This window comes from Colobus angolensis, unplaced genomic scaffold (assembly GCF_000951035.1).
Source record: "Colobus angolensis palliatus isolate OR3802 unplaced genomic scaffold, Cang.pa_1.0 Scaffold184, whole genome shotgun sequence".
In the NCBI taxonomy this organism is placed as follows: Eukaryota; Metazoa; Chordata; class Mammalia; order Primates; family Cercopithecidae; genus Colobus; species Colobus angolensis.
In genome coordinates this window covers 3,654,655-3,666,664 of record NW_012114977.1, presented here as the reverse complement: position 1 = coordinate 3,666,664, position 12,010 = coordinate 3,654,655, and the positions used below count along the sequence as shown (strand labels likewise).

The 12,010-nt window shown below is 49.8% G+C and overlaps 1 protein-coding gene across 1 annotated transcript in view; it reads right to left on the bottom strand.

The window, feature by feature from the left end:
* The window catches only part of SLC39A14 (solute carrier family 39 (zinc transporter), member 14), a 31,041-nt gene that overhangs the window by 4,923 nt on the left and 14,108 nt on the right, over nt 1–12,010 (bottom strand). The window contains exons 3-8 of the mRNA XM_011939830.1: nt 10,207–10,393; nt 6,197–6,366; nt 3,202–3,324; nt 2,150–2,338; nt 1,827–2,034; nt 263–447 (exon numbers count right to left, since the gene is read on the bottom strand). Of these exons, the coding sequence (XP_011795220.1) occupies nt 263–447; nt 1,827–2,034; nt 2,150–2,338; nt 3,202–3,324; nt 6,197–6,366; nt 10,207–10,393 (1,062 nt within the window). The remainder of the gene's footprint in view (nt 1–262; nt 448–1,826; nt 2,035–2,149; nt 2,339–3,201; nt 3,325–6,196; nt 6,367–10,206; nt 10,394–12,010) is intronic.

Here is a 12,010-nt window from a genome sequence, read left to right as displayed (position 1 = left end):
ATATGGTGAAACCCTATCTCTACTAAAAATACAACAATTAGCCAGGCATGGTGGTGCATGTCTATAATCCCAGATACTCAGGAGGCTGAGGCAGGCGAATCACTTGAACCCGGGAGGCAGAGGTTGCAGTGAGCTGAGATCATGCCCCTGCACTCCAGCCTGGGAGACAGAGTGAGACTCCGTCTCAAAAAATAAAAATAAAAACTACCTACCTAACGCCCCCCCAGTTGCCCTCCCATCCAATGAACTGTGGAACACTTACCATATCAGCCAGAGAAATATACAAGAACATTCCTCCAGCCAGTGCAAAAATCCAATTGGCAGAGAAGTGGCTGCCGGCCAGGATGCCAAAGGCCAGACCCAGGTAGCAGCAGCAGGCAGAAAGGAAGTTGAAGAAGAGAGCCTGTTGGATGCTCATCCCAGCGTTGAGCAGGATGACAAAGTCTCCTACAGCAGGGAGAACAAAAAGGCGAGGGATGATGAAATAAGAGTCAGATGGACATGGTGACGCACACCTGTCATCCCAGCTACTCGGGAGGCTCAGGTGGGAGGATTGTTTGAGCTCAGGAGTTTGAATCCAGCCTGGCAACAGAGCGAGAGCCAGTCACACAAGGTCTTGGGAGACAGTGTGCACTGATGACATCAGACTGCTACAAGTGTGGGTGAAAAAAATCAAGACAGCCCTAGACTCAAGACTGAAGGAACAAGACAGGCCCTTGAACTTCCTGTTCAAGACCTGTCTCCATTTGCCAAACTGGCCGTATACCCAGCCTAGAGGCTGAAAATCTTTCCCAGGATTTTAAAAATAGATGACCAGCTGGCACTGGCCTCCTCATTTCTCTCTGGATTCATGGTGAAACAGAAGGAACCCCCTTCCTCACGACTACCATGGAAACAAAATCAAGACTGCGAGAAGTGAAGTGTCGAGACTGCGAGAAGTTAAGTGATTTGCCCAAAGTCACAAGTCAATATATGGCAAAGCCAGAACTTGATCCTAAGTTGTCCCTAAAGCCTCTGGAGTAATTACTGGCTTTTTACACTCTCCCTCTGATCAAACTAAGCCCCTCCTACCCCCTGGTTCATCCACCTGCCAGGCACCTGAGCTTCTGGAAGATTAACAGGCTAGAAGAGAGAGCCTTTACTGAGTGCTCAGAATAGCACCTGGCACATGGGAAGTCCCTCTCACCCTTGGTTTTCCTTTAATCCTCACTATCATTCTAAACCCGCCTCCCGTGTTCAATTCTTATTAACCCTACTGTATACGTGAGAACTGAGCCACTGCATATGGGGCTAACAGGAAACAAACACCCCTGTAAAAACCCCATCATTTTAAATTATCTATTTAATTGTTAAGAAATGGTGATTAGGCCAGGTGCGGTGGCTCATGCCTGTAATCCCAGCACTTTGGGAGGCTGAGGCGGGCGGATCACGAGGTCAGGAGCTCAAGACCAGCCTGGCCAACAGAGTGAAACCCCATCTCTACTAAAAATACAAAAAAAAAAAAAAAATTAGCTGGGCGTGGTGGCGGGCGCCTGTAATCCCAGCTACTTGGGAGGCTGAGGCAGGAGAATCACTTGAACCCGGGAGGCAGAGCTTGCAGTGAGCAGAGATTGCGCCACTGCACTCCAGCCTGGGCAACAGTGCGAGACTCCATCTCCAAAAAAAAAAAGAAACGGTGATTGGGGTCCATGAAGCTTTGGGAGCGTGTTAATCAGCTACAATAAGCACTGTGAAGACAGGAAGATGGGAGCAAGGAACTGGCCACAGGAAGGGGGCCTGCACCACCAGCCGAGGGAGCACCAGTGGAACAGGGAACGCACACTTACCCAGCTCATGTGGGAACTCCTCACAGAGGATGGCCACCGAGGTGCTGATGCCTTGGAAAACCGACACAGTGAAGGAAGCACCAATGGCCAGGCCGTCGATGAAATTGTGGAGGCCGTCGCTCAGAGTGATCATCCAGGCCAGAGTGCCGATGTCAGAGTAGCGGACCCCTTTCAGCCAGTAGCAAGCACTCTGGGAAGCCTGCAGGTCCTAGGAAAAAGCACACCCACGGGGCCCGCAGAGTCAAAGGCTGGACCGCGTGCCCTCAAGGTAAGCCTGAGTTGACCTCTTAGAGGCTCCACCAAGCAGCTGGTGGCCCACTGACCTGCACAGAGAGCGAGCCCACAATGACCTTCTCGTCCACCACGGGCGCCTTGCCGTCCAGCTCGCTGTTGCAGTGCTGAGGAATCATGTGGTCCAGGTCCCCGTTCTGCAGCTTCTCCATCACCCCCTCTTCCTGGTCCTTCTTGGAGGGAAGTGTCTCAGAGGCATAATGGCTGTGTCCGTGATGATGCTGGAGGGGCGACAGGGAGGGATCAGCATGACATTCACCAAAACCACAAACCTGACTAAGCACATGCTCCGAGGAAGCGCTTCACACACTGGAAGACCTCAGCCCTACCATCAAAGAGGACACAAGCAGGTCACGCGCCCAGAAGCGTAGCAAAGGCTGTTATATAAAGCCATGGTCGGGCACGGTGGCTCACACCTGTAATCCCAGCACTGTGGGAGGCTGAGGTGGGAGGACTGCTTGAGCTGAGGAGTTTGAGAGCAGCCTGGGCAACGAAGCGAGACCCTGTTTCTAATATCTATATATAAAGCCGCACCAAGTGCGAAGGACCTGGTGTCAGACAGATATCAAAGCTGTCTCCTTGGGGTACATGCTTATTCCAGCAAGGCAGCCACTGCTCAAATATTTAGAGCTCCTCTTTTGCAATGGCTAATCTCACTCCATTCGGCAGCTATTTAGGGAATAACTGCGTGCCAGCCACTAAAGATATCTTTTTGAAACTGTACTATAATAGTCCTGTTTCTCTGCAGCCTCATACTTCATACAGAATGAATGCATGTTATCAAGCTCTTCTCCCCATCCTGTAAAGATACCAATATATTAAGAAAATAATCTAGAACAAAACAAAGGCGATAAACTACTGCTTAGTAGAAGGCACCCTGGCCAGATCTAGTTTCTGGTCTGGCCTCACTTCTGGCCAGATATCCTCAGGAGGTGAAATGGGATTGTCTCCTCAAGAAATTCGAGTTTCCTGAAATTTGTGATGTTGGGCTAAGACCGTCACCACCACCACCACAATACATCGACATTTTTTGAGATGGGTGCTTTCCCTAGAGTAGCTTTCTTTGGCAACAGTTGAGCCTCACCTCATTTTTCTGCTTAAGAAGAATCTTCAAGATCTTCTCTGTGAAAAAGAAAAGATAAAAACCCCCAAACACCACCGCAGACTTGGAGACATAATAATCTTCCAGAGGGTTGAAACCAAAAGCCTGTGGACCCAGGAAAAGAAAATGAGTTTTAAAGAAAATAAAGCATCTTTACTGGTCCCCCTCTTTACTGGTCTTATCTCTTAACTACTTCCTTGACTCTAGGAAAGGAGAGAGGCACACTGGAGTAACTCTGCCATCTACCCATCCTCTTTCCAGCAAAAATCTAGTCCTTGGTGTTTCCCGGATGTGACGACACTAAACCTGCCAGGTTCTTCTCCAGCTTATTTGCTGATGCAAAAGACTGATCATCTATAGAATTTTAATCCCAGAAAGAGAAACCTCCAATATGGTTTTCCACTTTTGATTTCTCTGGGTGCTTGGCTATGAAGGCATTCACTGCCAGCAGATTTCATACTGAAGGAGCAGACACTTGTATTTATTTTCATCTTATCTAGTGTTCCTGGCTGACCTGCCTGTAAACACAAAAGGAGATGGCGTAATTATACTTTCTAAAATGGGAAACCCATTTCCCAGTTAAATAATAAGAACTGCAGCATCTTCCTGACCGCAGACTCCCCCGTGACCACAGAACCAAGAAAGCGGACTGTGTTATTGCGAGCGTCAATTTTTGGGTTTTGAGTCCTTTCTGAAATTGTCACTTATCAAAGAGGGAAGGGAGAATCCACTGGGAAGAGGACAGAAGGAGAAATCAAGAGAATTCTGTCCTAGGTTACGCTCCTGATTTATGGTGGGTTCTTGTGAACATGTCTAATGACCTGGCCGGGCACGGTGGCTCATGCACTTTAGAGGACTGAGGTGGGTGGATCACTTGAGGCCAGGAGTTTTGAGGTCAGCCTGGCCAACATGGTGAAACCCCATCTCTACTAAAAAAAAAAATGCAAAAATTATCTGGGCCTGGTGGCGTACTTATAATCCCAGCTACTAGGGAGGCTGAGGCAGGAGAATGGCTTGAACCCAGAAAGCAGAGATCACAGCGAGCCAAGATCACACCACTGCACTCCAGCCTGGCTGACAGAGTGAGACTGTCTCAAAAACAAAAACAAAAAGTATGTAGGCCAGGCGCGGTGGCTCAAGCCTGTAATCCCAGCACTTTGGGAGGCCGAGACGGGTGGATCACGAGGTCAGGAGATCGAGACCATCCTGGCTAACACGGTGAAACCCCATCTCTACTAAAAAATACAAGAAACAAGCCGGGCGAGGTGGCGGGCGCCTGTAGTCCCAGCTACTCGGGAGGCTGAGGCAGGAGAATGGCATAAACCCGGGAGGCAGGGCTTGCAGTGAGCTGAGATCCGGCCACTGCACTCCAGCCTGGGTGACAGAGCGAGACTTCGTCTCAAAAAAAAAAAAAAAAAAAAAAAGAAAGTATGTAACGACTTGCTCCTATTTTATTTTTAAAAATTTTTGTGGGTACATGGGAGGTATATATATTTACAGAGCTGTTCCTCTGTCTTCTCATTGGAAATGGGCCTTAAATAAACTCCAGCCCTCTCATGAATTGGTCCAAAATAAAAGTTGATCCCAGCTTCAAGGAACTCTGGGCTGTCTGTTGCCTTTCTGTTTTAAAGGGGCCAAATCCAATCATTACCCTCCAGGGAAACAACACTTTCGTGTTTACTTTCCAGGGGAGTCAAACCATCTTGGGGGAAAAGTGAAGTGAAAACAGGCAACTAACACATCTCTGCAAAAAGCCACAAAGGATGGTGAATACAGAACCACAAGCTGAGCTTCAGAAATCCCAAAAGCTGGGTTCTGGTTCAGGGATATGCACTGTGGTGCAGGTCAGATTCCAATGGGGTGAAACGTTACTTGTTTATCGATGCCATGGATTTAATCTAAGGATCCACTAGGAGGGAGCCAACTGACATTTTACAAAACACCAAGTGCTGTAAGAGGCACATGCAGTCATCTCTGCTTCAACTGAGGCGCTGTCCAGGCTTGCGAGACCACCCACAGGGAGACGTCCTGTGCTTATTGTAATTAATGGGTCTGCTGAGGGGATTACACCAAATTAGATGAACCATCAGTGCCTTCTTCTTTTGTGGCAAGTTTTCTCATGAACTTATCAGACAAAGGTACCGTCAAGGTATATAAAACCAGACAGTGTTTGACTTGCATTGCCTTTGCCCCAAAACTCCCTATGGACAATCTTTTTACGGAGACCTATGGGTTCTGATGTTTTAGGGGTTTGTTTTGAGTCTTACTCTGTCACCCAGGCTGGAGTGCAGTGGTGTGATCTCGGGTCACTGCAACCTCCATCTCCTGGGTTCAAGTGATTCTTGTGCCTCCCGAATAGCTGGGATTACAGGCGTGCGCCACCATGCCTGGCTAATTTTTGTATTTTTAGTACAGACGGGGTTTCACCATGTTGGCCAAGCTGGTCTTGAACTCCTGACCTCAAATGATCCACCTGCCTCAGCCTCTCAAAGTGCTGAGAAAATAGGCGTGAGACACTGCGCCCGGCTAATGATGTGTTTTAAACTTCTCTGTACCCAAAGCCTCAATCTGAGCACCATAACTGAGCCAGAGTGAGCTCGCTACACTGCATCTTTTCACCCCGCATCAGACTGCACTTTCCTCACCAGGCACTCAGTGCTGCCAAAAACACTCGTTCCACCCTCACAGCATCGTCCTGAGGCCGGTCTATTGCTCTCCCCATTTCACATCTGAAGAAACAGGCACTGTGAGGTCAGTGGCGTGTCTAGTTACAGAACCTACTGATAACAGAGCTGAGATTTGAACCCAGCTCTTCAGCCTATGCTAGGCTGCCTCTCCTAGCTCACGCCTAAGTTCTAGCTTCACTTTCCAAAAGGAAAGGGCCTCCAGGTGCCCTCTCTATGCCTTCTATCCAAACGGAGGTCCTCCCACTGTGCCCGCTGGCGTGCTCCGGGGTGAAGGCCCTGGCTTGCCATACCTCCGGGATGAGCTGGAAGAGGGCGTTGGAGTAGAGGGTTCCAATCGCCAGAGCTATGAAGTAGAGCAGCAGCCTCTTGTAAAAGGTCTTCTTCATGAAGGGCACCACGCTGGCCCCCAGGAGGGAGCAGAGGGAGATGACGGTCACACAGAGGAGACCATATCCCCACACTGCCATGCGGAGGGAGGGCCAGCCCCACCCAGGGCAGGGAGAGAAGGCACGCGCCCCATTGCACAGCAACCACCATTTAGGGGGAAGAAGGTGGAGCAGATAAGGAGGTCGTAAGAAAAAGTTTGGTGGATATTAAAGGAACAAAAAAGAAAAATCAGAGAGAGACAAGTAGGGAGGGAGAGAGAAATAGAAAATTTGTTAGTGATTCAAATCTGATGAAATTTCCTCCAATGAGTTCAGAAGAAAGAGGAATTCAAGGTGGCCTTGGAATCCTGTGACTTCTGCCCCTGTGGCCACTGGTGGCCCCAAATCATTCCTGCCAGTGGTGTGACTGGCAGGGCAGGGTGCTGCCTTGTCACACACCCGGGGTCTGCCCAGGCCTATCACAGAGGCTGTCCAGGACAGACTTTGGACTCGAGGGCTCTCTTTATAGGACATACAGGCAGGTGGAAAGAGGCTGATCACTCTGCTGCTGCGTTTGCTTTTGCATGTCCATTTCATATAGCACAGGGTCAGGTGACCACTTGGTTTGCTTTGTGCGAGATACAACCTAGCCAGATGTGCAGGGCAGAAGGGATGGAGAACGATTAATGAATGCCCAATGCCCATAAAATTCAGTGTCTTAACCTATCAACTTCTTTTTTTTTTTTTTTTTTTGAGACAGAGTCTCGCTCTGTGGCCCAGGTTGGAGTGCAGTGGCCGGACCTCAGCTCACTGCAAGCTCCGCCTCCCGGGTTTACGCCATTCTCCTGCCTCAGCCTCCCAAGTAGCTGGGACTACAGGCGCCGCCACCTCGCCCAGCTAGTTTTTTATATTTTTTAGTACAGACGGGGTTTCACTGTGTTAGCCAGGATGGTCTTGATCTCCTGACCTCGTGATCCGCCCGTCTCGGCCTCCCAAAGTGCTGGGATTACAGGCTTGAGCCACCGTGCCCGGCCACCTATCAACTTCTTTGCTCATTTCCATGTGCTCTGAGAGGGGCTGAAACATAGAGAACAGAGTTCCAGGAACACCTTGTCACAAAAATATCTCCTTGAACATTTCCCAGTGTGACACTCCATCCAGGCCCAAAAGAGGGTAAGACAGAACCAGACCAGGATGAGACACTCCCTGGCAGGCCACAGGGGCGGAGCACACACAATTAACAGTATTTCCATTCCAGTAGGTCACGAGGCACTTCATTTCAAATCTTTAAAAAATTAACATATTCCATTGCTGGAGCTGAAAAAATAGCCCAAGTTGAGGCCTCCCCTGCAGAGTGTTGTCAGATCCATGCAGAATTTTGAGATGGCACTAAGATGGTTCACATTGAACCAGGAAGAACAGGCAAGGCATGGCATCCCATCTGCTGTCTTTTCTGGGTGAGTCTTTTGACTCAGAAAGCCTGGGAAGCGGCTGACATGGGATCTTTGTGAAGGACAGTGTCCACCACTCCCTAATGGGGTCAACCACGCGTCTGTGTATCCTCACCCCCGACAGCAGCATCCCTGCCTGAGCTACAAAAGTGGGCAGACTGTCAACTTGGGTCTTATTTTTATAGCTCCTCTGTGATAACAATTAAACAACAAAATTAACATTTCAAAACAGTCAAGTCAAGGTACCAGGAAGTCAGTCCTTTCAGGAAAAAGTCAAGATGCAAGGTACGAAGGACAGAGAGCCCCTTCCATTTATCTTGTCATTTTAATTTTGTTTGGTCTTAGTCTTTGTTCTATGTTTGGCTCTCTATTCTAGAAATGATGGCCTGCTCAAAATTAAAGAACACTCGCTTTTTAGGCCAATTCTACATATCAGTTGGTAACCTCTTTTCCTTCCATCTCATTCCAGATGGATAAGCTCTTAGTGCCCAGACCTGAGTCCTGCCAGGATTTCCCCTTAGAACAGAGCGAGTACTTAGCACCAAAGGCATGGATGGCAGCTGATAGCTGCAGCTTTCCTTTGATGCCCTATGTATGGGGCTTAGGAAGGGAGAGGAGACAGTCAGGTCCCCAGGAGGAGGGAAAATTGGAAGAACCTTGCATCTGACAGCACCTGCAGAGGCCAGAGGAGTGAGACATGGGCCCTGAGATCCAGAGTTAGAAGTTGTTTGTGGCCTTGATACAAGGGACAGGTTCATTTCTCAGGTGGCAGTCACTGGGTGCCCTGGAGCCCAGAGTAGGGGAGGAATTGATTGGCTCAGCTGCACCACCCCAGGGAAAGAGGACGCGCACGTTTCTGTTCTACTGCACCTCTGGGATGAGCTGGAATAGCGCATTAGACAGCAGCGTTCCAATGGACAGGGCGATGAAGTAAGTGAGCACACGGCTGAAAAACGCTTTCTCCGTGCAGGGCAGGACGAGGACTCCCAGGAGAGAGGCCAGGTTAATCAGTGAGACACTGAGAAAACCAAAGCCCCACACTGTGGAGGAACAAGAACAGACGAGGGCCTCTATTACTGAGGGTGAGGACATTCCTGCTGCCTAGGGCGGGCCTGTTCTGAATTCAGGTGTGATGGGGGCAGAACGAGATCCACCAGCCCATCAGTAAACATTCGCTGAGTCCATCTCTCGCCAGATGCTGCGGAGAAGCCTATGGCAACTATCAAAATTGCTATCCAAAAGAAACACCTTTTCCATGGAGAGAGAGGTGCAAACAGCATGGAAGCTTAAAAACCACACAAATAGGCCAGGCATGGTGGCGCACGCCTGTAATCCCAGCACTTTGGGAGGCTGAGGCAGGTGGATCACCTGAGGTCAGGAGTTCGAGACCAGCCTGACTAATGTGGTGAAACCCCGTCTCTACTAAATACAAAAAAATTAGCCGGGCGTGGTGGCACATACCTGAAATCTCAGTTACTCAGGAGGCTGAGGCAGGAGAATCGCTTGAACCCAGGAGGCGGAGGTTGCAGTGAGCTGAGATTGCACCACTGCACTCCAGCCTGGGCAACAAGAACGAAAGTCCATCTCAAAACAAACAAAAAACAAGAAAAAGCCATATAAGTAAATAATGACAGCAGAAAACAGTGACTTGTAGTAACACAGACAATATATTCCAGGTACCAAGAGTCAGGCAGCACACACCGGCCCTATGGGGCTTAGGGCTATCAGGGTGTACATTCACAGCTCATGGCAGTCCCACTGTGGCTGGATCAGGGATACCGGGATAGGGAGGGGAAGAAGGATTCAGGGCTGAAAGCAGCCTCTGGGAGGTCTTAAAGGTAAAACTATAAAACCAAAGTAAGCCAGGTATGGTGGCTCATGCCTGTGACCCGAGCACTTTGGGAGGCCGAGGCAGGAGAATCATTCAAGCCCAGGAGTTTGAGACCAGCCTGGGTAACATAGTGAGACCCCGTCTCTACAAAAAACTTAAAAATTAGCTGGCCATGGCGGTGCACATCTGTAGTCCCAGCTACTCAGAAGGCTGAGGCAGGAGGGTCGCTTTAGGCCAGAAGGTCGAGGCAGTAGTGAGCTATGATTGCACCACTAGATTCCAGCCTTGGAGACAGAGCGACATCCTACCTCAAAAAAAAAAAAAAAAAAAGATTAAAAAAACCAAAGGGTTGGGCCCCTGTGGTTCAACATAAAACAAAAAGTGGACCAAAAAGGCATCCATAGGCTGCTCAAAAAGTCCAATGCTCTGAACATTTGCCAGCTACAGCCCAGGAGTCTGACAACATGCTAGGCCATCCTTGCAAATACAAAAATTATCCATCCAATCATCGCTCCGCCTCCTGACACTGACAACCTCATCCTGGTCATCACTAGTGAGGCATTCAGTGAGGAGCAGCAACAGCTCAGCCCGGGAGTCCTTGTGAGCCCAGGGCGAGCTGGGAGATGGGCTCCTGCCTTCCCGGCGTGGCTCACCTTCGACAGCGCTCGGCCGCCCCTCCTCCGTCTGCTCATTCTCCTCGTTTTCCTGGTTCTCTGAGGTGCAGGCCCGGGAATCCAGCTGCTGGAGGATGGTGGGGCAGAACTCCTGGAGCTCGCTGCTCCCAATCCGCGACTGCTCACTGAAATTGTGGGCAGTGAAGAGGTCTCCAGAACTAAAGCACTGAAACACAGGAAGGGCAGGAAGCCGCTTAGACCCCAAAGGTCAGGCCTTGCCCCGCTAAACAGCAACCTACTCAGCCTTCCCAGAGGAAAAAAAGAAGACAGAAATGTCCAAATTTCAGGGAATGTGTAGATTCATCTAGTCTAGGGATGAGGGCAAGGTGTTCCCTAAACTTAAAAAACTAGTAACTAATCCTTATGGCTCAGCCAGCCAGGAAAGTTACACATCATAAGTACAACTATTGGTAAATGAGTGCCTGAGAAACTTTGGGAATGACAAGATTCCAATCATTGTCACCAAAGTGGCCGGGCATGGTGGCTAACACTGTAATCCCAGCACTTTGGAAGGCCAAGGCAGGAGGATCACTTGAGGACAGAAACTGGAGACCAGCCTGGGCAACATGAGACCCCTTCTTTACAAAAAGTTGAAAAATTAGCAAAGTGTGGCGGCACATACCTGTAGTCTCAACTACCAAGGAGGCTGAGGCAGGGGGACTGCTAGAGCCCAGGAGTTGGAGGCTACAGTGAATGAGCTATGATCATGCCACTACACTCCAGCCTGAGTGACAGAGCAACACCCTCCCTCTAAAAAAAAAAAAAAAAAAAAAAAAAAGAAAGAAAACACTATTCTGTGCATGTGCCTGAAGATACAAGCTTCGTACCAAATCTGGCTGCACATCACAATAGCCCAGGGCACTATTATGTTAAAATGCAGGTTCCAGCTACTTCTCTGAAGCTGAAATGTCTGAGGGTGGGGCTCTGCCAAAACTGCGGTGCTGCCCCATCAGCCCCACACATCCTCAACCGTAGGACTGCCGTCAGCCTGAAAGACATATATGTTCACAGAGGTTAGGGGAGGAAAACCTGAAGATTCAAAGTGGGCCGTGGCCGGCCAGCAGCCGCCGCACGCAGTCACCTTGGGAGGTGGCAGGTAAGCGCTTCTCACGAACTGTTCCTGTGAAATCTGCAGCTCCACTTCTAATTATACTGTCTACACCGACATGCCAGGCCTCTTCCGAGTTCGGTCTCACATGGGCATATCTCTGAGAGTCAGCCCTCTCGGTGTGCTGCCAAAATAAGTGCCTGGGCCTCTAAGACTGAGGGCTGGACTCCCGCCACCCCGAGATGCTGCTGCTATCATGGCGGGTCCTGAGGCTCACGCAGCTGCATCACCCCACAGGGGCACGGGGGCGTGCTCCTCTCCGGCTCAGGCGTCTGCTGTGCTCAGGTTGTTCTGCATCCACACCACGTGGTTCCCCTGTCCTTTTTTAAAATTTTTTCTTTTTGAGATGGAGTCTTGCTCTGTCACTGGGCTGGAGTGCAGTGGCATAATCGTGGCTCACTGCGACCTCTGTCTCCCGGGTTCAAGTGATTCTCCCGCCTCAGCCTCCCGAGTAGCTGGGATTACAGGTATCTGCCACCAAGCCCAGCTAATTTTTGTATTTTTAGCAGAGACGGAGTTTCACCATGTTGGCCAGGCTGGTCTCGTTCTCTTGGCCTCGTGATCTACCTGCCTCAGCCTCCCAAAGTGCTGGGGTTACAGGCATGAGCCATCGCGCTAAGCCACCCTGCCCCGCCCTGCCTTTTTTTTTTTTTTTTTTTTTTCTCGAGATGGAGT